The 27,002-nt window shown below is 38.4% G+C and overlaps 2 protein-coding genes across 2 annotated transcripts; both read left to right on the plus strand.

Annotated features, from left to right (window-relative positions):
* Nucleotides 1-1,291: 1,291 nt before the first annotated feature.
* LOC124381813 (C-type lectin domain family 4 member E-like) lies at nucleotides 1,292-4,509 on the plus strand. The gene is made up of 9 exons (XM_046843684.1): nucleotides 1,292-1,524; nucleotides 1,657-1,713; nucleotides 2,029-2,148; nucleotides 2,562-2,651; nucleotides 2,886-2,957; nucleotides 3,477-3,548; nucleotides 3,747-3,901; nucleotides 3,995-4,107; nucleotides 4,220-4,509. The coding sequence occupies exons 1-9, from the start codon at nucleotides 1,455-1,457 to the stop codon at nucleotides 4,380-4,382; spliced, it is 912 nt and encodes a 303-aa protein (XP_046699640.1). The 5' UTR covers nucleotides 1,292-1,454; the 3' UTR covers nucleotides 4,383-4,509.
* Nucleotides 4,510-8,827: 4,318 nt separating this feature from the next.
* Nucleotides 8,828-16,024, plus strand: si:dkeyp-92c9.2 (uncharacterized protein LOC571482 homolog). The gene is given in 3 exon segments (XM_046844447.1): nucleotides 8,828-9,315; nucleotides 9,720-10,236; nucleotides 10,239-16,024. Coding segments are annotated over 2 exon segments (960 nt in total). The 5' UTR covers nucleotides 8,828-9,315; nucleotides 9,720-9,852; the 3' UTR covers nucleotides 10,815-16,024.
* The last annotated feature ends 10,978 nt before the right edge of the window (nucleotides 16,025-27,002 follow it).

Raw genomic sequence — 27,002 nt, forward strand, 5'->3', positions numbered from 1 at the left:
TAGTTACTGTCAAAAGTAATGCGTTACTGTCCAACACTGTATATATATATATATATATATATATATATATATATATATATATATATATATATATATATATATATTATATAAGCTTGTGTACTGCAACATTAGACAATGCTATGAGATCAGGCATGTAGATTTTCTCCTGGTGCTTTGCCTACTTTCATAAATCTTCAGTGTTTATTTCCTTGAAGACTGAACATTTATAGTCTTGAAGATGTTTAGTGACTCATTCAAGGTTCCGCTTTAATTAAGCTCAATACTGTGAAAGTCAGGGATAAATTAAATCTTTACACATGATTCAAACTTCTCGCCTTGACTTTTTAAAGTGAACACTTTGCAGTGATTTTGGATGGTATGCATTATGTGTTAGCTATACCAGCTGTAATGAAGATTTGCTTTGGATGAATAAAGAATAATTTCAATTTTGGATTTGGGTTTTGGATCTTTTCAATTTGCTTCATCGAGTAATTAAAAAAAAAAAAACTTACATTTTTTTTTTTAAGTTTGAGCTTTTTGTTACATACATCTTGAATCTAAAATCACTTAATCAAGATAAGATTAATCCCACGAACTGCAAGCTAACATAACTGGCAGCAAGTAACTAGTCAGTTCATGTATTTGAGGCAGGGAAAATGGTCAAGTGTAAGAATCCAAAAAACGTTCACAAAGGCCAATAATAGGTAATAATTAAAGGACTCCATCCAGATCTCTGTTGTCAGACTGTATGGAAGTCAAAAACTGAAGCACACAAAAGTCTTTAATTTGTGACACGATCAGACAGTTAAACTTTTGCAACTCAGATTCAATTTGTCAAGTACAGTGCCTTCTATTGTTGTTGTTTTTTGTTTTATCATAGTTCAAAATAATAATTTTCTCTGGAAATTATTTCAATAAAGACAAGACTAAACTTACCATTTACCAATAAAGCAGCTCTATTAATTAAATCATATTTATCATCAAAGCATGTTAAAGGAGATCATATCAATTAGGAATCACAACACATATTGAAACCAAAAAAAGTATTGAGAAATTAAGAGGAAGAAAGAAGCCCACTTTGTGGTAAGACACTGCGACTCTGACCAGAATAAAACTTGTGTAAGAGATAAATGCACTGTAGTTTTATTCGATCAACACTTGTCTGTGAATATAAAAAACATGGAGGCACATGCATCAATTCCTGATATAGACTCCAGTCAATTTTCAATTCAACGTTTCATACTAATTATTGTATAAATTATTTTGTGCTTAAATATTTAGTTATAAGCTGTGAATTTTGGCTGCTGCCATTTCTCACTAAAACAGCGACGACCCTACAACACCGGATGCTACGCAGCTACAAAAGTTGAACTACCAGTGACACAAATGACTTGTGCTTGCTAGTGTAAATGTGGTTGAAGTATATAGTGTGAAAGCTGTAGCAAGGTTTGGAAATGCAAGGCAACTTTGAAGATATCCGTTTTCATGATATGGACAGTAGTAAAAACTACAAGGCTTCATCAGGTAGATATCTGAAATTTTTATACATTTAAAAATATTTAAATGCATTTTAGGGTTTAATTTTAGGGTTTAATTTAATTTAATGTACCTAAAGAAGAACTGTAAATAATCTGGATTTTTTTTCTATGAAAATAGATGATGATATATATGTGAACACAGAGGACTTCCATCCAAAACCCCCAAAATGTGCAGGTCTGTGTTTTGTGTTTGTTTGGTGCTAATCTCACTTCGTCATATCTCATAAATATTTTGTGATTTGTATGTATATATATATATATATATATATATATATATATATATATATATATATATATATATATATATAAATAAATACAGCTGTTTTGATCTATTGTGAAGTTTCTCAACTTCAGTCCAACATTTTAATCTGATACAAATCATTAGCTAATTATTAAGTTTTTCATGAATCTGATCTGATCAAATGTGTTAGGAAAAGGATGCAGATAAATAGGACAAAGATGTATTAAATAACTGAGCCTTTTCTCTCAGATATCTCAAAGCACACTGAGTTGAAAAACAACAAGAAAACAGGAAAGATCTTCATATCTGCATTTAGTGTCCTCCTAATTCTTTGTGCTTTATCAACACTCTGTGTTATAGGGATCTTTTGTGAGTATTGCTCATCATCTTTATCTTTGGTGTTCGCGTTCTATCATGTTTGATAATATATTGGGCTGAATTCCTTGTTGTCCCATACATCATACAGATTATTTTTTTATTTATTTATATAAAATCTTATAATTAAGTTGCAAGTTACAAAACCAGTGTTAAAGTCTTGTTACCCTGCCCTTTCTTTATTCTCTCACTTGAAGTTAATACTGTGAAACTTGACACTTTTTTATGTAGCTTGAGAAACTAGAATGAACAATCTTTTCTTTCCTGACAATTTGACTATAGTTAAACAAAACATACTGGTGTCTATTGCTCTTATCATAACCTGAAAAAAAAACCAATTAATAAATAAATTATTAGAAATGTTGTTTCTATGTGTGCATTTGACCATGGGAATTGTTGTTCAACAGATCACAATAAAGTGGTCTCATATGAGATATTAAGTAAGAAGTATGCCAATATTACCACAACACTGATGGTGCATGAACGCATAACCACAGGTAAAACCAACATGTTTGACAGTTTCCTTTTGTACGTTATGTACTTTTATGTATAATTTACATGTCAGCAGTGTCTTGTGCAGCAGTGTCCCTTGTTTTCTGTAATTGTCTCTTTTATTAGGTGGGGTCAAGCACCAAAGGCGCACAGACACCTATTGTTATTCTAGCTTGTGTGTCTTTGACATCGCATAAAGCCTTTTTTTTTTAGCCTATAGTTTTTTTCTTTTGCTTTAGAGACAGAGAGAACATTTGAGGAACTAAAAGTGAAATATCAGCAAGTTCAAGAAATTCTCTCTTCATGCAATGGTAAGACCTAGAATCATAACCCCGCTTTCCCATCAGACAGACAGACAGACATCTTCAACATAAAGATTTTGCCTACAATGGGCCACCAAATCTGAGAGTGGAGACACTGAACTTTGCATGCTGCAAAGCATTTTCTCAGCAACAACAATAATTGCTTACTGACACAAAACTTGGTAAACATCTTCAGGACCATTACTTTATCATTCTGATTAATTCTCACTGTCTAAAACCTATTTGCATCAGAACTTCTTTTAGACAGAAAGACTGTCAGATGCACAGAAGGTTAAGTGTTCAGGGGGATCTCTCTGCAAGCAATGATAATAGAAGCTTTTCCTCAGCAAGAGTTTTCTTACTGATGATAGATAGATAGATAGATAGATAGATAGATAGATAGATAGATAGATAGATAGATAGATAGATAGATAGATAGATAGATAGATAGATAGATAGATAGATAGATAGATTTTGGTTTATATGTAAAATCCCTTTGTATTACAAGTTCTTTATGTTTTTTCTTAGAGAACAAAACAGTCTATGAAGAACAGAAGGAAAAGTGTCAGAAGGTTCAGGAAGAGCTTTCTACATGTATTGGTAGGGACCCCCACACACACACACACACACACACACACACACATATCTCCAGCACACTCATCATCTGATGTCCCTCAGACCAAACATCTTACTGAAGTCTCCCATGGTATGATATTGGCAATAAAAACAAGGTCAGATGAATGGATAAAGATATGGTTCATATAAATTTTTTTTTTCTTGATCTTATCTTGACCTAAGCAAATAAAAACAGCAGACAATGTGAGAATGGATGGGAGTCTTTTGGTTGGAAGTGTTACTACTTCTCCACTTCTGAATTGACCTGGACTCAGAGTAGAGATAAGTGTTTGGGAAAAGGAGGCCACCTGGTGACTATAACCAGCCGAGCTGAACAGGTGAGTGTAGTGGATCACTCTGCTGCTGCTGCTTTTTTCATTCTACTTGTGTGGGTTACAGATTTAAGCTGTGTGTAATGTTTTCGAAATTAGAATTTTTTATCTTCACAAATTCGAGTAACACACTGGATTGGCCTGAATGACTTGGAGACTGAAGGAGTGTGGATGTGGGTGAACAACCTGTCCTTAAAAGACACAGGTTTAATGTGAGAACCATGTTCTTTCACATACAGCACAAACGAATACTAATAATTTTTAATGTAATACTATAGGAATAAATTGTATAGCAAATTGATTAGAGTCTTTCTTTCATTTAAGGTTCTGGTTTAGTGCACCAGAGGGACCAAATGAGCCTGATAACTGGAAAAAACATGATCCTTCTGGAGAGAATTGTGGCTCCCTGGGAGATGAGAGTGGTGCCACAAATCATTGGTTTGATGCTTCTTGTCTTAAGGGGAAACGGTTCATCTGCGAAAAGTAAAATACTGCCCATATAATGTGCAATTTTAAAAATAAATGTGCAAATTTAGCGTAAAAATATTGCTTTTGAGGAATTTTGCAATCAGTCAAAATTGGAGGCAGGCTGTCACCGGCGGGGTGACGTCACGACCAGGAAGTATAAAACGCACATGGAGTGAAGCCGGCACCAGCTTCTGTAACAGAGAAGGAAGCGCTGAAGGGATGGAGGGGTACATAAAAGTATCCTTTAGATCTACCATGACAAACCAGTCCTCGGATCTGATCTGAGACACGACCTGCTTGAGGGTCAGCATTTTGAACCGGAGCCCCATCAGAGTGGTTCAGTTGACGTGGATCTAGGATAGGACACAACCCACCGTCCTTAATGGGAACCATGAAGTACCGGCTGTAGAACCCAGACTCTTTGTTTGACGGAGGGACCACCTCGATGGCTTCTTTCCTCAGGAGAGTGTCTACTTCTCGCCCATTGAACCGGACAAGACCCGAACTGAATCGTATAGCCTCGCTTTACAGTGAGCAGCACCCATCGAGACACATCTGGCAGAACTATCCAGGCTGCCAGGTGCTCTCTAAGGGTATCAGTCACTCAAGACTGACCTCCGGTCCCCCTAGAGCCGGAGCAGTGCAATGACGCAGCTCTAATGACAAGACCTCCTGGTCCGCAACGACGTCGGGCGGAAACCAAGGAGGGAGGGAGCCTGCAGTGGCCTGAAACACATTTTGTGGCAGGGTTAACGAGCCAGGTCCCTGAGGGGGCCGGAGAGAAACAGGCACAGAGGAAAAAAAAGCAGTGCTACATTCCCTCCGGTCACCACCCAGCAGGTCCAATAAGGACCTCTTGGTCGAAGCCTCTTACTCAAATCAGACCTCACAGGGAGAGAGCTCATAGCGACACTCTGTCTCTGCACTTCCCGGTAGGAAGTTCTGGGTTATGGTTGGGGAGGGGTGGTTGGAATGCCGCCAATTGTTTTTTCGCTTCCTAAAACCTTTTGACTACCGAACTAATGGAGTCGTTAAAAAGCCCTGAGGCCAAAAGTGGGGTGTCCAGCAGCACTACTTTTTCCCTGTCAGATATTTTGTACAGGGTGAGCCACAGATGTCTCTCTGTGGATGTCAGGGTGGCTATAGACCAGCCAATGGCCTTAGCGGTCTCCTTAGTGGCTGTTGCATCTGGCCGCCCATGATGTCTTCAATATCCAGCTCCTGCAGCAGGTTGGCTTGGTATGCCTGTAACACCGCCATGGTGTGCAGACATCTATACCTGCTAAGGTGTAAGTCTTCCCCACCAGCGCTGACATAGTACGCAGAGGCCACACCTGGGGAGAGATAGCCTGCTAGCGTCTCTTCCACCAGTGGCATGACTCCATAGCCTTAATCCCTAAGCCCCATGACGTTGGAATACACTGCGGTCTTGGGGCTTAAGGAGCGGACCTCTGTGTGCAGGTCAGGGAAAAATGGTAGACCCCAACGTGGAGGCTGGGACGCCAGGAGCAAAAAGCATTTGTCAAGCTTACTGGACAGTGGGCTTTATGCTCATCGGTTGGCTGAACTATATCCAGATTCTGAACGGCACGTGTTACAACCTCCAGGAGCTCCAAGCTACAGGGTTCGCAAGAAACCCAAAGCCTAAACCCCCACTGCTGGCAGCCGGCTCCCTCGAGAACCGACTTGGCATGCTTCACTCCCAAACAAGCCACAAAGGCTGTGTGTATCTCTCGGTGAACTGTATGCTTCGTTTTCTTAAATGCCTTTATTTTCTTTTTTGACAGACAAATAACATTAAATTTACATGGATGAGTGCTTCGTGAACAAACAGAAGCTGGTGCCGGCTGCACTCCATGTGCGTTTTATACTTCCTGGTCGTGACGTCACTCTGCCAGTGGCAGCCTGCCTCCAAAGCTTATGTGAACCTTAACACATTAGGTGATGTTATGAGATCATGGTTGTAGCTTTTCTCCTGCTGCCTTTAGAAATTCTGACATTTTACAATAATTTGACTATCTTGAGTATTCACTCTTTAGTTCCTTGATGACTGAACTGTAATAACCTTGAGATTTCAAGGAAGATTTTTAAGAAGTTGGGCAATGTTTGATATGTGTCATGTGGTAAAACTGGAACTGAAATTTTTGTCTATTAAAAACATGTACACAACAGATTTTTAAGTTAAATCCCAGTCAACCATACATTTATACAGAATCTATAACATGTTTTTGCAATTAAAAAAATGTTGGATTTCAACCTTGCAGATTTATTGGACTGATTGTTTGTTGATTTCTGAGCTTGTTTAACTATTACAGGATCATGTATGTAGTTTTTCCCCTGCTGCCCTTAGAAGCAATAATTTTACTATCTTGAATCTCCAGTGTGTAGTTCCCTGCAAAGTATTAAACTATACAGTTAAAACCTTCAGGATTGTTTGTGTCTAATTCAAGGTCTCATGCAATTTATTAGTCAGTTCTGCTGAATCAATATTATTATACTGTTTGTTACCTGAAACTAGATGTGAGATTAAGTTCCTTCAAATAACTATTTAGGAAAATAGAAAAATTAATAAAACCAAAATGTTTTGTTTTTTTAATACTTTTTTTGCCCACCAGATGTTGCCATTGTGTTCTGTTGTACCATTCCTTCGATTGGGTATCACCTTCTCTTATTCTATTACTCTCCTTGTGAGTTTTTCTTACTCAGTGTTTCCTGTCTTGCTCTCTGTAGGTTTGTGGGTATATTTACTTTGCAATTTATTCTAGAAATATAAAAATAATATTTTTGCTTAGTTTTATCTTTAGAAGATTAGGTTTTTTTAATGCTGAGATTTTTTTTTTTTTGGATTTGGAATTTTGGATTATTATTATGTGTAATTGAATCAATTTAAATTGTTTGGCACATCATTAAAAACTTGGATCTGTGTTTGTTTTTCTCACACATTCCATTGAAAAACATTCTGAGAGGGTCTGAATTTACTGCCCATTATAACAAGTTACAAACAGACCTTTAAGGAGGCACACCCAAAAAGTAAAATCTCCCTATTTTTACTTTCCTTTTCTCTAGTTTCAGTCCCCATAGTGTCATAAATTGAGAGTTCAGACAGATTTCAATGGTGTTCAAGCTGATTTCTATATAAGAAAGAGCAAACAAATCTAAAACATAATCCAGTACTATCCAGAAAACAAGGTCAGGCAATGGGTCAGATGATCAACATACAATAAAAACGAAGTATATTCTAGAGAATCAAGTGATCAAGATTCTCAAATTTTCAGTGTTTTTAAATATAATGTTCTTTTTGTGATAGTTATTGTCTATTGTTTAAAGGGACAAAGTTTATATTGTGTCAGACAGTGTGAAAACTGATAAGAGGCAGGACACAAAAGTCCTGAATCAGCTCTGCTGTATTTTATGCATCATGTTCTTAAGAAACGATGAAATATGCAGAAATTTGAATACATCAGTTTTACTGCACAATTCTTTTTTCGCATATCCCAGTGATGTTAAGAAGCTGGGGTCAGAGCAGTGTTACTGTGTGGGCCCAGACGACACCATACCTTAAGCACTGGGCTACCCACGTGTGTGTGTGTGTGTGTGTGTGTGTGTGTGTGTGTGTGTGTGTGTGTGTGTGTGTGTGTGTGTGTGTGTGTGTGTGGGTTAAATTTTGAGTCGAATTGTTTAAACCCATTTAGCTTTTTTGTGTCATAATTTTAGGGCTTAATAATTTCCAGAGATTTTGTCTGCTTGAATGTTTTCGTTTAAACATGGTATCAATGAGAATATTTTGTGGTCTTTTCATTGTCAAGTGTTAAATATTGCTCACAAACACCTACAATGCTCTCACAATGATCTGACTACACTGTCATGACAATCTCTTGATGCTTTTATAATGGAAGATCTAAAATCCAATGTTCAGGTTTCCTAAACAGAGTCTTACAAGTAGTGCAAGTGGACAGAGGCACTTCGGTCTGGTCTTGTACAAATGTAGTTGCTGAAGATGGCAAATCTGGAGAGCAAACTGCATTTTTTATGGATGTGATTTAAACTGAAGAGCCAGCATCAGGAATCTGTGACTCAGACCATGCAAAAGATTTTGTGCCATCTACTGACCAAAAGTTCAAATAGCACCCAAGCTAATCATGTTTACATCTAACTTCTCTAAATGCTAATTCCTCTTTGATGAAAATTGGCACACACACAATCTTACAACTTAAAGTTGTAAACAAACTGGCATAGTGCATAAAACAGTGTATTTGTGTATAGGTGTATGTCAGCAATGTATAAAACAAATAATAATAATAATAATAATATCAATAATAAAAAATAATAATAATAAAAATAAAATAAAAATAAAAACAAACAAACAAAAATGATGATAATAAAAAAAAAAAAATAATAATAATAATAATAATAATAATAATAATAATTGAATTATTATTAGTAGTAGTATTAGTAGTGATTTATCCTGTGCCTACTATATTTATTAGAAGTGTGGGTTATAATTTATAGCCAGTAGGTGGCGCGCGCGGATGAGTTTCAGCACCGTGTGCGCGAGTCTTCCGAAGCACGCAGGTCAGTGTGGTTTGTGCGCAGAGGGATGAAGGAGTGCAGGACCAAGTTTGCGTCCTCGCACCATGGCATTTCTTTTCCTAAGGTTTTACCTACATTTCTAAAGATCTACCCGAACTGCAAGCAACTTTTCTCCAAAAAACCTTCAATCCTCTGTGGAAATTGAATAGATACGTGCGCATCTGGATCTGGATTCGGTAAAGCTGAGAACTTGGAAGTGGAGCAACTGACGCTTGTTCCTGTCCTACTAAAGTGATTATGTTATTGAGCTGCTCATGAATGATATTGTTTCTCAGGAGCGGTATTTTCAGTGCATGAGTGGGAGTGTGTGTAAATCAGAGTGACCTGTACATCCGCTCTATATTTGGCCGGACATCATCAGGGTAAGTGAGCATCATATTCAGGTGCATTTGTTTAATAATTGCATAAGTAAATATTCAATCGAATGGACTTAAGAAAGTTCTATGTAATTCAAAATGTAGATGCATTGATTTAGTTTTATGGGGTTTTTCATACCATCTGCACCAAAGTGGGATTTTTCCTTCCTAAAAATATATGCATGATCCACTTTGGACTGGCATTGGGTTTAGTTCTAGCGTAATACACACAGTCTTGTGTGCACACAGGCTCGAGAAATTGCATTGATCTATTATGACTTTTGTCACATATGAGTCACAAGATTCAACTGTTTATAAAATAGCTAGGAAACCAATTTCTCAGAGTAGCCCTAATTTTAACTCGAATACTGAATAGTAGACTAATTTTAATTTGTGTATGACTCTTCAAGGTCTGTCCGTGCCATGTACCTCCTCCATCTGGCCATCATGGATTTCAACCATTGAAGGAAAAGTGCTTGATATCAAAACCTGTCTTGTTTGACCCCACCATTTAGTTTACCGTTCAAGACCGTCTGTTTCATCATGGGAACCGCTTTGTCTCTGTCTCCGGGTCCCCAAAAATCTGATTACTATGACGACCGGCCGAACTCCCTCAGCCGATACCCGAGCTTGAGCAGCCGCTCTTTGACCACTCAGAAAGAACACGGGCTCAAACCACGAGGACAATCTCTCTTCCTGCCTGCCCTCACATGGAAACGTCTGGTGGCCTCAACTAAGAAACGAAGTTCCTCCAAAAAAGGGTTCCCCAACAGCCAAGGAGCAATCGGAGCTCCACTTCACAACAACAACCACATCTACCAGAAGGACCCAGTCTTACACCTGAACCGGGAGAATGTAAAAAAGTCTCTTTCGTGTGCAAATCTTTCAAGTTATGACGGTCCAGCAGGTCTGGGCTTGGGAATGGGGTTGAACTTGGCTATGTTAAGCCACAGCAGCTTTCCTCACTCAAAAAGGTTTCTCATGGAATCGCTTCTCCGAAACGTGTGATTGTCCAAGCATCTACAAGTGAGCTCCTGAGATGTTTGGGTGAATTTCTATGCGGACGATGTTATCGACTTAAGCTCCTTTCCCCATCAGATCCGGTTCTTTGGCTACGTGCTGTAGATCGTTCACTTCTGCTCCAGGGCTGGCAGGACCAAGCCTTTGTGACGCCAGCAAACGTAGTATTTATTTATATGTTGTGCCGGGATGTGGTGGACGGCGAAGTTGTGTCCTCAGAACACGAACTCCAAGCTGTCCTTCTCACCTGCCTCTACCTGTCATACTCATATATGGGCAATGAGATCTCCTACCCACTCAAGCCCTTTCTGGTGGAGGCAGCTAAGGAGGCATTTTGGGACCGGTGCCTGACCATTATCAATGCCATGAGTGCCAAGATGCTGCGCATTAATGCGGACCCACATTTTTTCACTCAGGTATTTGCTGAACTGAAAAGCGAAGGTGGATGCGGATTGCAGGATTATGGACGATTGCTGGATCGGTGAGTGGACAAGGAGACGTCCTCCTTCTCTGCATCCCCAGTAGTAACCTTTGTGTTCTTCTCCGAGTCCTTTTCTGAAGAATCAGTGTCTTTTAAAAACCACTGCGGTGTAAAGATCTGTAGGGTCACACTAATTCAGTCCATCGCCGTTGGGTCACAGTGTGTTGGACATTTGTTCTTGTTTCAACTCTGATATCGACCTCATAGACGTTAAAACTGGATAGGATTGGTTTATTTTTCATTTTAGACAGACATGAGGTGCCTTGAAAGAGAAGTATTGTGAAGACGTTTTGCAAATCCGCCTGCATTTCGAACACGTGATCAAATGGCTTTGGGTCAGTCGGTTGGAAGCAGTGTTTCACCAACTGCAAGGGATCCTGATACGGTTTTTGGGTATTGTGTTTTTCCCGTCTTTCTTATACGAAAGCACTGGATTAGAGATGGAACGGATGTTAAAGACATCAAGCTGCTCACCGTTGACACACGCCTGCCACATCTACTACCTGAGCCGTTCTAAAGCCTGAATCTCAGCCTAAAATGATACACATAACCAATGGCACATGCCTGATAATACTTGACCAATGGGTAGTCCATTTTGAGTTTTGCGAAACTGTTCATCTTCATGGAAGAAACACTAGTCCATTAGTCCATCTATCCCTTGGCAAAATGTTAGCAGACCTCAAAGTTTTCTGGGAACACTTCAGAGGACAAGACCATGAGGAAAACCTTTTCCCCAAAGTCTATATTTTATATCCAGTGTGGTTAACGATGCATTTGATGACACCATCCTTCAAAACACAATAGCAAAAAGATGATAATGCAAAAATGATACAACTAAATTGACGCTGCACCAAATCTGGAGACCAGTTAACCTAAGTGCATTCATCAGCTGTTTAATGTGATTTTTCTGTAAGAAAATCCAAGTGGAATGACTTTGTGTGGAGAGCAGTACTGTGTTGTCCATCCTTATGTTTATAAATCCAGAATTAAGGTGCTGTGGCATTAATAGGATTAACCGATTACCAACCCACACATAGATACACAGCACTTGTTCTTACTGCCAGGCGATCCTGCTTGCAGGGCTAATCCATACCGCTTGGTCAATGTGTGTTTGTTCCAAGCCTTTCTGTGTCACGCGTCTGTTCTCTCCTGCAGTACCTAGCTGAGGCTGATGGTCAGCGAAAATCTGTGTGTGTGTGTGTGTGTTTGACAGCACATGCTTTGGGGAGGAAGGAAGTGTATTTTGGGTGAAGGGGATTTGAAGCGATGAGTTCAGGCATTTCTGAAAGCTGTCAGGCCACTGTGGTCATACACAGCTGACTTTTCTCCAGGTGCCTGTCCTAAATGAAAAGGGCACAGGGATTTTCAGTGAGTTTTAGTGAGCTTTGAGCCTTTAGAGACACAGTCTGTACCCTTCTCAACAGAACAACTCACAGATGAGAGCATGTTCATGTAACTTAGAGTTTCAGATTCTTTGAATATAGCCAGGTTTCAGTGACAGGCGTCTAAAACTCCTCTTAACTTTAATCCCAGGTCTACTTTTTAAAAGAAAGTAATTATACATTAACACATGTCTGAACCACATTTTGAACAAGTAGCTGTTTTGGGTCAGAGCATGAATTTGACACAGCAGCACGTGGCTTTGCACTTAAACGTTAATCTGATTGTGCTTTACTCTGGTGCCTCAGGAGGCATTGCCCTCTACCCAGCCCTCTCATCTCATAGGAATATAAAAAAAATCATAAACTCAATCCATTTCACTCATGCATTGGATTTAAAAGAGCACTCAAGCCAAAACGTGTGGACACACACACACACACACACACACACACACACACACACACACACATAATCTGTTAATCTATTTCTCCCCCAGTCAAGAACAAAAAAGATGAAAATGCACCAAATATGTGAATCAGATCAACAGAGATTTCTGTTTGTTCTCAGTTCAGCCTGGGTCACCAGCACCGCCACCGGCTCCGACACACACACAACACACACACACACGTGCTCGATCTGGTGCCAAGCGGTACAGTTATGAACTATCCATATAAACAGCCAAAACTCAAAAAGCAGCATTTGAGTGAAAACAACAAGCCACGTTTTACTGCATTAAATCATTAAAGCTGGTTTATGTTTCCTTAACAACTTCCACTGGAATTGGCCAATGCTCACGTTAAATTGCTTATTTTTTAATTATTAAATGTAGTATTCTTTTAAGGTTTAGAGCTCCTTCTGATTGTAATTTCATTGCAGTTAACACCCACACCTTTTCCCCAGCCAGCATTATCCTCCCATATGTTTTGCATTGCCTTTTAAACAGATCAGATTCACCTGCCTCCCCACATAATGACATTTAAGCCTTTCCTTCACCACTTCCTCAAGATATAGCAATGCTTCCTAAGTCGAATTCATTTTTTCACATCCTCATCTGAACACTCGAACAGATCAGCTTCATGCTAATACCATCAATGTCTTTGCAATTATCATCCTGTAGATTGCTAACTAGCCTAGCTAAAGGTTTGAAAATTCTGGACCAACCATGTAGCATCAAAATAAATAAAAACATAGTAAATATTTTGAAATATCAACACAAGTCACGAGTGGAAAATCACCACAAAGTATCAATAAGGAAGTATAGATATAACCTGTGGGTAAGGCTTGAAGACATGACCTAGCTCACCTGTATACTGTACATTATTTTTGGTTTCTGAGGGTCTATTAGGGAGGAGGAGAAAGAGCATGAAAGGGGTTGTATTGTCAGGAAAAGACTTCTGTTGACTTCTATAATTTATACAAAACAGCATAGTATACAGTTTATGCTAAAAACAGTTATGTTTACAGCGTGTATTCTAAAACCTCAGGTGTTCTGCTGTCACACTGTTGCATTGTCCATCACATTTGACATTCTTCCCCCAAACACACGCTTCTTGTTTCTTGCCTGACTAAACCGATTCAAACTCAGCCTCATTGTGCAGGGAGAGGACAGACGGAGTGGTGTTCGCGTTCGGGGTGATATGTGAAGGCCCCCTCTATTAGAGCTGTATAGGGCTCTGTTAGGGATCGCTGAATCCGCAACGACTTCTATTTCCACTTGGATTCTCGTGTCTGGTTAGCATTAGCTCATGGTCTGGGGTTTATCTTTGCTTTTTAAATTGTTTATTCACTGTATCTATCCCATACAGTATTTAGACTAGCTGTCTACAGTGTCGGACTGTCCAGACCATGGGATAAAATATTATAAGCCAACATCTGCTTACATCTTGTCATGGGAAAATGAAACATCTGTTCCTTTTGCTGTCATGTCAGTGATGTTTATGAGCCAGAATGGCGATCAAAAATAATAAATCAACAATCATTGTTTCATTTGGGCAATGAATCATGTGCCCTTGTGGTATCACACCTTAGCCCTCTCTTTTTAAAACCAGAGACTTCATACATTTAAAAGACACTCCACAGGACGGATTTAAAGACTGGGGTCAAAGGCAGGACGGCACTATTGAAGAACGGACAGATTGGATTTACTCAAGGACATTTCGCTTTGTGCTATGGCTGTTTTTCGAGCACAAATAATATTACGTCTGGCCTCAGCGAGAGACTCAGGATTTATGTTGTATTTAAGGTCAACTCCACACTGCAAGGTGCCATTACTCCATGAGTTGTGGTTACACATCGATGTTTTCACTGCTGCTACATATTTATGTGCATAAATCAGTAGAATTAAATACGACACTGTGTAGAGTAGAAATGAAATGTTTATATGTCACTATGTAGCACAAAAAAAGAAAGGAAAAAAAGAAAAATTGTAGGTATAATATGGATTGTACTGTGTACTACTACTGTAATGGTGCGGATGCTGATAGTTTCTTTTTAATTACTGTTCTTTTTTGTTCATTTTTGTATTGGTTTTTGAATGTATGTTTATTTAAAATTAGGGTTATCCCAGTGATCTTGGAGAACTGACAGTCAGCAGTATTAGTGTTGACGATAGATCATTCTGTTCATGAATAATAACGATGCAAACGGTATCTCAGACATATTTGGACTTTTTTCTTCTCCATATCTTTTTTTTGTGTATGTGAAACATGAAGCAGATTATCAAGGAGCCTGTGCGTCTGAGAGTGTAGGATTAAAAATAATAAAATACAGGAAGGGCAGTAATACTGTTTCTCACTTCCTTGCTAAAATGGTGCAAGGACACAAACATTTTCAGACATGTTTGCACAATGTCATACACAGAAACACTGATGTGCACTGGGCTAGGTGTGAAAGATATGTTAGAGTTGTTTAGAGTTAGTGACCAGTGCGTATACACACACACACACACACACACACACACACACACACACACACACACACACACACACAGTTTAAACACTGTATTTATTTAAGAAACAGCCTGTATTACGAAAAGAAAAAAAAATGCATCCTTATCTGCAGAACTGACCCACGACTTCCGAATACAAAGCACACTTGCATCAAGCACTACAGCATTCTAATACAACAAATAACCAGAATACACAGTGTTATAGAGCCTGGGAGAATCACAACTTTGGTGCTACAGCTCTAAAAGAAAGGAATAAGACACTTGGGATGTACTGATTGGCAACATTATTGATTAAATCCTATGTTTAATCAAATTACATGGTTTTATACATGAAATGCTGGGCAGTGTCCAAGAAACAAATACGTTCCTCATACAGTATCGCTTATGTTATAGCAGTTAATAACAGACGTCTTCACACCAGCCGCTCTATTGCCGCACATAATCAAAGCTTGTCATGTTATCAAGTGAAGCCCTCTCCTAAAGACTTTCCTGTGGCTGAAAACCTATAGTTTACCTCTACACAACACAAAACAACACTGGAATCTCCTTCGAAAATAAACAAATGTTTTATCCAAAGAAACCTCACCATATCAACAATTTCTTTTTTTTTTTCTTTCTACATACACGGAGAGTATTCCATACAAGCCCTTCTGTAAGTTACTATAAAAACAATAACATATAAAAAATGAACCTCTATGAACCTGTCAAATTTGCTGAAAATAAAACCAAACAGATAGATGAATTCAACCATGCTGTGTGGATCATTTTAAAATAAAACCAGGAATGGCAATCTTGATGGCCATTGCAGACGACTGGTAACCAACGATCTTTACCTGCAATATATCAGGAAAGTGTTTGTTAAGACTGTATATATTTTGAAGCGTCGTAGCTGTTCAGGGTTCTGAGTTCAAAATACTTTTTTTTGTCGTTTGTTTGTTTCTTTTTCCTTTACAGTCAGAGGTGGGAAGTAGCGGAGTACAAATACTTTGTTTCTGTACTTAAGTAGATTTTTCTGGTATCAGTACTTTACTCCAATATTTATTTTTCAGACAACTTTTTACTTTTACTCATTACATTTTTACACAAATTTTTTACACCTGAGCAAGCACTTAACTCACCACTGCTCATTTAGTAAATGAGATCATTAAGAGTCGCTCTGGATAAACACTTCCAACAGGAAGTGGCTATATCTCGCTATCTTTGTCTCTCTATTTTCTCTATCTAATTGTCTCTGTGTCTCTTTTAGTAAATGTCTCTGTCTCACTGTATATGTTTTTCTCTTGCTGTCTCTCTATTTGTTTCTCACTCTTTCTAAAGCTGTGTCTGTGTCGCTTTGTCTCTGTCTTTCCTGCTTATTTACATGTCTAACAAAGTTTTGAGTTTTGAAGTAATGCCATTAGCGATCTATGATGAAAGACTTTCCTGGTTGGATTCTTACCTCTAGTTTCATATTGAGCATTATAAGAAGTTTTTAAAAACAGAACAATAAAAGGTCATTAAAATTGGTTGCTGGTAAATCATGGTATATCAGTGGTGCAGGTGTTGGAGATGTGGTTCTTGTACCTGAGTCACTTCTCATAGACTTCGAGTAACTGAGAGAATGGAAGGAGAAGTTTTGACCCTCTACCATCATGATCTAAGAGAAAACAGTGGTCTCTTAACTATAGAAAAACCAAGAGTCCAATAAGCAAAGCCTTGTTTGCCACCCCTCTGGTAGTGTAGTGGTTAGTAATGTGGCCTCTGATATCTGACTCACCCTGTTTGATTCCTACCCTTAGCTTTCCTTTAAATTGTTTAAAAAGTTTTATAAAAGAACCAAAAAAGGTCCTAAAAATCAGGTTCTTGCAGGAGATCCTGTGGCTCAATTGGAAGAGCTTTACCTCTGGGTTGAGAGGTTGCTGGTTCAAACCCCGGCCAGGACGCAAACTTAAGAGTGTGGAAGGTTCCAGTGACCATAGTGAGGAAGGTGTCAGAAATGGCTGCGTGGAAGGTCGCATGTGGACAGTTTCAGAGGGCGTATCCTGAACCAGGGGGGCAATATTCAGGCATCTGCCCCCCTGCCGTCTGAGAAGCTGAAAACAGTGGTTATGAAGCAAAAACGTCCAAAAAAAATATTAACTTAGGCTCCTGTGAGAAATTGATTTAATAAAATTTTTTCCCCTCCCCTAAATGCAAAACTATCACCATCAACTTTTTCTGAGGCTGAACCCAGCAGGTCTTCACAGCCTCCACACCATTGCTCACCACACACTAATTTTCACACAACTTACCCAGTGTGGGGACAAGCCAGATTTGAACCAGCAACCTCTGAGCTCAGAGGCAAGGCTTTTACCACAAAGCCATCAAGCCCCACAACTCACCTTCTTTTTTTGGGAGGTTTATCCTTCGTTTCATGCTTCAAAGCTAGAAATTCAGACCAGAAAGAAACACAGAAAGCAGGATTCAAACCCTGAACCCCACCAACAGCAAAATACCAGTCTTAACCCACTGAACCATCTGGAAGGACAGGCTGTGCCAATTGTTTAGAGCAGGTCTATCTTTTCTTTCAAACCTTCAACACAAGAATATAATGCTAAAGACAGACTTAGGAAGCAAACCCATATCGTGACTAGCAGGGACAATGCAGGATTTGAACCCTGATTCACACCATTAGCGAGGCACCAGCATTAACCCACTGAACCATCAGGAAGGACAAGCTGGGAAGCTTGTTTAGAGCAGGTCTATCTTTCTTTTTAACCCATCAAAACAAGAACATGAATACGTAGCAATCAGGAATTTAACCTACCTCATGACTAGCAGACATAAAGCCAGGTTTGAACCCTGACCACCAACATTAGCAAAAAACAGGATGGGAAGCTTGATTAGAGCAGGTCTATCTTTCTTTTTAAACCATCAACACAAGAATTTAACGCTAAAGAAAGATGTAGGAAGCGAATACAGATGTAAGTAGCACAAGTTGAACCCAGATTGTAAATAGCAGGATTCAAACCATGACCCCCACCACCAGCGAGATACCAACGTTAACCCACTGAACCATCGGTGAGGACAGGCTAGGAAGCATGTTTAGAGCAGGTCTATCTTTCTTTTTAACCCATTAAAAACAAAACTATATCGCTAAAGAAAAATGTAGGAAGTGAATCCTGATCGTGACTGGCAGGCAGAAAGCAGGATTCGAACCCTGAACCCCACCAAAAGCACGACACCTGATTTAACCCACTGAACCATCAGAGAAGACAGGCCAGGAAGTTTGTTTAGAGCAGGTCTATCTACCTTTAAACCATCAACAGAAGAAAATAAAGCGAAATAAATATTTAGGAAGCAGGAACATAAACGACATCGCAACTAGCAGGATTCAAACCCTGATCCTTACCATCAGCGAGGCACCAGCCTTAATCCGATGAACCATGGAAGAGATCAGACTGGGATGCATGTTTAGATGAGGAACAAGCCTTAACCCACTGAGCTACCACAGAAGTGCTTTTTTTTTTTTTTCTTTCATCTTTCATTAAAGACCAGGAAATCAAGAAATTAATCCAACACAGAAAGGACAGAATTGAAATGTTTTCAGAGTGGACAAGGTTGAAAAAGGTAAATCTGATATCAACTAACAATTGTTTTTACAATATTTTTTAAAAAGTACGAAATTTGTTACTCCTTTCTTTTTTCTTCTTAAGTACGACTAGCTCGGAATTAGTAATAAATCACATTAATAACTGTTCCTTATTGTGTCATCTACACGATATAGACAATAGTATTAGGAAACTTGACTTTTCCAGCCATTTGGTTCTTCTCCAAACTGTTACCACAAAGTTGAAGGCAAACAATTGCAGTAGCATGAAATTTTCCCTTCAACTGAATTAGGAGATGCAAACCTGCTCCAGCTTTACAATGCTCCTCTGCACAAAGTCAGCTCCATGAAGATATACTTTGCATGCATTGGAGTGGAAGATCTTGAGTGGCCTGCTATAGTGCTATAGTAAATACTGACTGCCCCCCATTCCTCTTCACCCTTTTAGATGGCTTTTTTGGCTGAATAAGCCCAAATCTCCACAAGCACACTTCAAAATTTAGTGGAACATCTTCCCATAAGTGTGGAGGTTATTATAACACCAAATGGAATGTTTGAAAAGCGCATATAAATCTTATGGTCAGGTGTCCACAAGCATTTGACCATGTAATGTATATGAGTATCCTCCATTTATACTCTGTTTTACTATTCCAGTTATTGTTCCATTGGTTATATCAGTTACACCATGTTTGTTAGGACAGCTGGCGCTCATCTGTCCTCAGTGGATGATCAAGGAGTAATGATAAACCATGCTGCTCTTACTCAAGAACATTTTTTGTGGCTCCAGAACCATCACGTAAAACACCAAACCAGAAAAGTTGGACCAATTATTACCTTATTACCTTGTAAAAAGAAATTATTTTTCATGGTGAATATAAAAATGGTCCAACTAAAGTTTCGAGCAAATAATTGGGATAAAATCAAAATACCTATCAGTTAAAAAGGTGATTATTCACGATTAATGATATAAGAAATTAATAAATGGTGGGGGTTATATACAGTATGTTTATGGTTGTAACTTTCTTCCTTGTCCTCTGATTAGAAAGTTACTCAGATCGTACACTTCATCCAAAAATGCTCCAGAAACTTCTTCCTACAGAAAACGGAATTTTGACTAATCAGAATCATTCATGTTCATGTTATGTGCTGTCTTTGGTTACACATTAAATTAATGCTTTTAAACATGCAACATAGGTTTGTTCCACTTTTGATCAGTTATTTTTAAGTTTATTTTTTAACCTAACCTGATAAGGAAACAAGGCTTCATTCTCCACAGTGAGTCCCAGCTGCACACCTGTTAGCTGTGCCTATTGTTTGCCCTCTAAAGCTTTTCTCTCCTCAACGCGTGTGAAACACACACTGCTATTGTGTCCTTGCAACACTATTACAAACGCACACAGAGACACACTCAGGCCAGCCGTCTATGTAAGCACCACAGAGGCCCTGCGCTGTAAATCAGCACTGAGCTAAAAGCTGGCTGCATGTGCAGGACCACGCGCTACAGATGGCCATTTGCTTAACATGTTTTAAATCCAAACACAAGTCACTCTCAAAGGCCACTTTTTTTTTTTTATTGCTCTGCGTAATGTCTTTAACTGCAGACAGCACTTTTCTTTCTCTAAAATAAGCTCTGAGTCTAATAAAGAAGTTAATTTATGGTGGGAGCTGAAATTGGCTAAATAGAAACAATAATGCTAACACTCCTTCAGATAGCTGTTAGCATAAATCATTATCATTTACTTTGGAATCTATTATCCGTTTTTTTAATTATTATTTATTGTTTTATGTATTAACATTGCTTTGTACATTTAGTACTGTCTTTTAAGGTGAAAATATATTCAGTGATGTGTGAACATTTATACCACAGCACTACTGAATGTTCGCTTCTGATTGGCGTTTCTATTAAAAGCTGTCATGGGTTTGTGTTAATGCTCTTGTTCTTACACAGGGGACTTGGCAGACAAATGTGCACAAATGGACTCAAACAAAATATTTAAATTAAATGTGTATTCTTGCTGAAATTTTCTGTCAGATGTTCATTTATCATTCTCGGAAAAGAGTCTTCAGTGTCGCTGTTTTGTAACAGTCCGAGCTAATAACTAGGACAGGAACTGACTTGTTTCGCAGACGTTCCACTTAAGATCAGATACAAAGCACAATGTGACATTCTGCAATAAAGGAGAAGCTGCTGTTATAAGAGGAATAAAACTGGGATGTGCTGTTTTTCAAGGTAGTAAGAATTACTCTGGTGGACAGTGTAGCTCAGTGGTTAAGATGTTGGACTTCTGAGCCAAAGATCTTGAGTTTAAATCCACCACTTAGCTCCCACTCCTGGGCCCTTGACCCCTTAACTGCTCAGTTTTATGAATGAGATGGTTGTAAGTTGCTAAGGGTGATAATGATTTTACAGATTTCAGGTGTAATCACTTCACCATCTTATTTCATGAGCGGCTTCCTCTTCTGGGTTAAGAAAAGCAAACCACACTGCAGTGAAACTGAAAGCAGGGGTTTTATTTGGCCAAAGAACATTGTGGAACAAAACTGACAGGTGTACCATGGCTGAAAAAGCTTTTAAGAACTCGTTCTGGTGGCACTAGTTTTAAGGACACATCTGTGAGTAATGTTAAAAACCATGCTTCACTGGTTCCTAAAGGACAAACGGGTGAGAAGGAGGAGGAGGAGGAGGAAAAGGAGGAGTGATGAAGGAATTAAAGAGCTGAGGTTTGGTGCAGATGGTGAGGCTGTTCTTCTGGACGCTAACTTTTAACTCTGTCCTCCCTCCTTTTTTCTGTGATAAACACAAATCACCTCAGCAATGTGGGCAGCAATGTTTCTTTGTTGTCTGGATTAAAGGGCCTCCTGATACAAACTTCCAAAGAAGGAGACAGCATTATTTTAGAGCAGTGGGTTGTTTGTTCAGAAGTTTAGAAACATTTTAGTTGATTTTTTGCTTGTTGTTTTTTTATAATTGTATTTCAAATCTACATTTGTAAGCTGTATTTATACATGTTTAAAGTCTTGGGATGATCTTACTACTTAGAATACAGTGTTGTTGATTTCCCAAATCTGTTTGTTGAGATGTTTTGGATTTTCTACTACAGCAACACTAATGGTACAGAAAGACAAATGACATCCATATTAAAATAATTGAATTAGTATACCTAGATATATATGGTGGATGTTCCACATAATGTAAACCTAATAACAAACAATATAATACTTAGAATTAGTAAAGCTTCTCTAAGCAGACAGTATTGTTCCAGCATAAAAAAGTCTATAAATGCAAAATCCTAAAACTAACCTGAGACCTAAAAGCAGAGCGCAACTTCAAACTGAAAAAAGATATACCAGGATCTAAGATGTCACTATGGTGACTACTATGTTTTCTGCCTTACTACTAGTCAAATCTGCTACTGTGAAGCACATTTATGGAACAAAATTAAACTAATGTCTTCGTTATATCCATGAACTAATTATTAATCATTTAACATTACAAGGTAACGGTGGTCACTTTTCAGTCCAATTAATCACTGACCTGTATAATTTATCTTTACCATTTAACAATGACTTTTATATAACTACATTTTTTTTACAGATTTAACAGGGAAATAGACTGAATATAAAAATTATTAAAGAAAAATTATGTATTTAATTTTTCCAAACTGGTTTATCACAGTCTTTAAATTAAAATCTATATAGAATCCTATATCTATATCTATATCACATTATCCGTTGTTACTTTCATGCTCTATATAAGTCTGCTTGCTTAAAACTGATTACTAATTACTGATGCTTTTCTCATGAATCAGAATACTCTCACACTTACATTGATCACTCTTAATTATCTTTGCATGCAAGATAGTATAGACAATAGTCAAATCTGTGAATAAAAAAAATAATAAACATTAGTATTCTGCATTTGCTTTATGAGAAAGAAAGGAATATGGACAGAAATGTCCAATTAAAATGTGTAGTAGTAATTTTAATATCCATTTATCACTACATGCATTACTGCATTTTTGTTATAAATAAAGTATGTACTATAACATTTCAAAAGTCTTGGCTAAAATATTAATATATGGGCATCTCATTTTGGTGGGTCTGATGAATTCATTGCATGTTTGAATGTTCCAGAAAAATTTCTAACATGAAATTCTTTGTGCAGTAAATATTCCCTTGGAGAATGAAAAAGTCCTTAAAGAATTAGAAAACTATTACAAAAACATATCTATGTGCTGAACAAGGAGAAATAACTGGTGGTACAATGAGTGAGTGATTTGTCAGAAAGAAGTGTTTTCTCCCAGCACTGATAGGACTCTCACAGCTGCGGGGAGCATCTGCGAGTTCAGCCGGAGAACAAGGAGCCTGTTATAAGACACAGCCAAGGTTTTTCACTCAGCAAGCCCTGCTATAGGACACGCTCTCATGCCTGATACGCGATTGATTGGACAAGAAAATCCCCAAAATAAACAGCTGATTGTTTAAACTTTGACAGAGGCACATTATTGACCAGAGAAATCAAAACTGACACTGATCTTAAATTCTGAGTCAGCAGCGAATGCAAGAACAGCAATCAAGTGAGGAAAAGTTGAAACGAACAAACAAACAACAGAATGGGACCCCATGACTGCGGGAAATGATTTAGGAAAATAAGGAAAAGAAAGAAAAGAAAGAAAGAAAGAAAGAAAGAAAGAAAGAAAGAAAGAAAGAAAGAAAGAAAGAAAGAAAGAAAGAAAAACTGACTGATAAAAGTTAAACTAAAATTGCAAGCAAGCAAAAAGAAAGCAAGAAAGCAAGAAAGCAAGAAAGAAAGAAAGAAAGAAAGAAAGAAAGAACTGACTGATAAAAGTTAAACTAAAATTGCAAGCAAAAAGAAAGAAAGAAAGAAAGAAAGAAAGAAAGAAAGAAAGAAAGAAAGAAAAACAAAGAAAAGAAAGAAAGAAAGAAAGAAAGACACCAAATCCAAAGGAGCAACCTCAGAATAATAAAACTCTACTAAAAGTTCAAGAAAGAAAGATAAGATAAGATAAGATAAGATAAGATAAGATAAGATAAGATAAGATAAGATAAGATAAACCTTTATTCGTCCCACAGTGGGGAAATTTCTATGTTACAGCAGCAAGACAAAGAAATAAAATAGATGCAAATATATATAAAAAAGAAGAATATACAAAAATAAAAACAGAAATAAAAATAAATAATAATAATAATAATAATAATAAAGCATGAAAATGAAAAATATTTAAAAAAGACAGAACCCCCATTGGAAGGAACAGCCGCTGACTAAAAAAATTCAACCAGAACTGCAAGAAAAAAAATAATAAACAAGAGATATATATAAAGGCAGGCAGACAGACAGACAGACAGAATGAGGAAATTCAGTAGATGTTGAAGCTTATGGCCAGCAAAGTGTACACAGGATATCGGAAAAAGAAAGTAGAAAACAGGCAGAATAAAAAAGAAGACTAAATCAGACCAGCATTCACACATACAGGGCTGAAACCTGTGATCCAGCCATCTTCATGGATGAGTCATATTTTTGGTAGTTGGTGTTAAAATGGTGGTTGCGGAGGAAAGATTTATTCCTGACCACACAGCTGTTTGCTACAGAAAAGTGAGAAACAATTCAGACCTGATCTGATTGTGAATAAAATCTGAACTACAGGTCAGAAAAGCCACCAGGTAAAACATTAATGTAGGTTTTCTGTTTCTCTACTGTTTCTGTAAGCATCCCTTGTCAGATAGGACATGGTGTGAAAAAGTAAAAAGCAAAGAAAAAAAGCAAGAGGTGAGACTACAAGACACAAAGACAAGACAAGAGACAAGACAAATGCTAACACTATTGATGTATCATGCGCCTGTCTACATCTGGCCTCATTTAAAGCATCATATAAATGGATTTTTTTTATAAAAGACGTCTGTCTCAATAAAGTGTGAATCATCGCTGCTTCATTCCTTCTGTTATTATTAGTTCGCACTGTGTTTTTTGTATTCTTATTTTTTGTTTAAAAAATGCAAGTGTAGGATGTGTGGCTGTGAGTCCCAGTGAAGAAGGTGTGGCTGCTGTGTCTGTCAGTCTCTGTTTCTGTTTGTCTCATGAGATGTAGCTCTGTGTTGTGTGATGTAGCTCTATGTTGCGTGATGTAGCTCTATGCTGTGTAATTTAGCTCTATGTTGTGTAATGAAACTCCATGTTGTGTAATTTAGCTCTATGTTGTGTAATGAAACTCCATATTGTGTAATTTAGCTCTATGTTGTGTGATGTAGCTCTCTGTTGTGTGATGTAGCACTATGTTATGTGATGTAGATCTATGTTGTGTGATGTAGCTCTATGTTGTGTGATTTAGCTCTATGTCGTGTGATGTAGCTATATGTTGTGTGATGTAGCTCTGTGTTGTATGATGTAGCTTTATTTTGTGTGATGTAGCTCTATGTTGTGTGATGTAGCTCTCTGTTGTGTGATGTAGCTCTATGTTGTATGATGTAGCTCTATGTTGTGTGATGTAGCTCTATGTTATGTGATGTAGATCTATGTTGTGTGATGTAGCTCTATGTTGTGTGATGTAGATCTATGCTGTGTAATCTAGCTCTATGTTGTGTGGTGTAGCTCTATGTTGTGTGGTGTAGCACTATGTTGTGTGGTGTAGCTCTATGTTGTGTAATTTAGCTCTATGTTGTGTGGTGTAGCTCTATGTTGTGTGATGTAGATCTATGTTGTGTGATGTGGCTCTATGTTGTGTAATGTAGCTCTATGTCGTGTGATTTAGAGCTAGGTTGTGTGATGTAGCTCTATGTTGTGTGATGTAGCTCTATGTTATGTGATGTAGCTCTATGTTGTGTGATGTAGCTCTATGTTATGAGATGTGTCTTTATGTTGTTTGATGTAGCTCTATGTCGTGTGATTTAGAGCTAGGTTGTGTGATGTAGCTCTATGTTATGTGATGTAGATCTATGTTGTGTGATGTAGCTCTATGTTGTGTGATGTAGCTCTATGTTGTGTAATAACATTTACATTTACATTTGCGGCATTTAGCAGACGCCCTTATCCAGAACGACGTACAAACGTGCTTTAAATCTCTAGTAATGAATAAATCTACACTGGTACGCAAGATTACAAACTCAATATAACTATAACTCGAATTCTACAAACTTGGAAAGTGCTTATGTAGGTATTTTAGGAAGAGGTAGGTCTTCAGTCGTCGCTTAAAGATAATCAGGGACTCTGCTGTACGGACATCTAGGGGAAGTTCATTCCACCACCTCGGTGCCAGAACAGAGAAGAGCCTTGAATTGTACTTACCTCTCATTCTGAGAGAAGGTGGTACCAATCGAGCAGTGCTGGAGGATCTCAGACAGTGTGGTGCAGTGCGAGATGTGATGAGGTCACTGAGGTAAGATGGTGCTGGTCCATTTTTGGCCTTGTAGGCAAGCATCAGTGTTTTGAATCTGATACGTGCAGCTACTGGAAGCCAGTGAAGGAGTGCAGCAGTGGGGTGGTGTGGGAAAACTTGGGCTGATTGAACACAAGTCGTGCAGCTGCATTTTGGATAATTTGCAGTGGACGAATAGCGTTCAGGGGGAGACCTGCCAGCAGAGAGTTGCAGTAGTCAAGTCTTGAAATGACAAGAGACTGAACAAGCACCTGGGCAGCCTGTATGGACAGAAATGGTCGAATCCTTCGGATGTTATAGAGAAGAAATCGACAAGAACGAGCAACATTAGCGACATGTGGGAAAAAAGACAGTTCATTGTCCATAGTTACCCCAAGGTTACGAGCAGTGGCTGAAGGGGAGAGCAGAGAGTCATTAAGTGTTATTTGTAGATCTTGACCTGGGGATGAATCACCTGGGATGACCAGCAGTTCTGTTTTGCTGGGGTTGAGTTTAAGTTGGTGAGCACTCATCCATAAAGATATATCTGACAAGCATGCTGAGATCCGAGCGGAAGCCGTGGTATCTGATAGAGGGAAAGAAAAGTTGAGTTGAGTGTCATCTGCATAGCAGTGATAAGAAAACCTATGTGAGGATATGACTTCACCAATGGAGTGGGTATAGAGGGAGAAAAGGAGGGGACCAAGTACAGAGCCTTGTGGGACACCAGTGGCGAGTTTGCATGGGGCAGATGTGGATCCCCTCCATGTTACCTCGTATGAGCGACCTTCCAGGTAGGAAGCAAACCATTCCCATGCTGTTCCGCATGTAATAAAGCTCTATGTTGTGTGATGTAGCTCTATGTTGTGTGATGAAGCCCTATGTTAGGTGTGATGTAGCTCTATGTTGTGTAATTTAGCTCTATGT

Source organism: Silurus meridionalis, chromosome 29 (assembly GCF_014805685.1).
Source record: "Silurus meridionalis isolate SWU-2019-XX chromosome 29, ASM1480568v1, whole genome shotgun sequence".
In the NCBI taxonomy this organism is placed as follows: domain Eukaryota; kingdom Metazoa; phylum Chordata; class Actinopteri; order Siluriformes; family Siluridae; genus Silurus; species Silurus meridionalis.

Coding starts and splice junctions, on each gene's coding strand:
- LOC124381813 (XM_046843684.1), top strand. CDS start 1,455: ATGCAAGGCAACTTTGAAGATATCCGTTTTCATGATATGGACAGTAGT. Junction 2,652..2,885: donor GCATGAACGCATAACCACAG/GTAAAACCAACA, acceptor CTTTTGCTTTAG/AGACAGAGAGAACATTTGAG. Junction 4,108..4,219: donor TTAAAAGACACAGGTTTAAT/GTGAGAACCATG, acceptor CTTTCATTTAAG/GTTCTGGTTTAGTGCACCAG.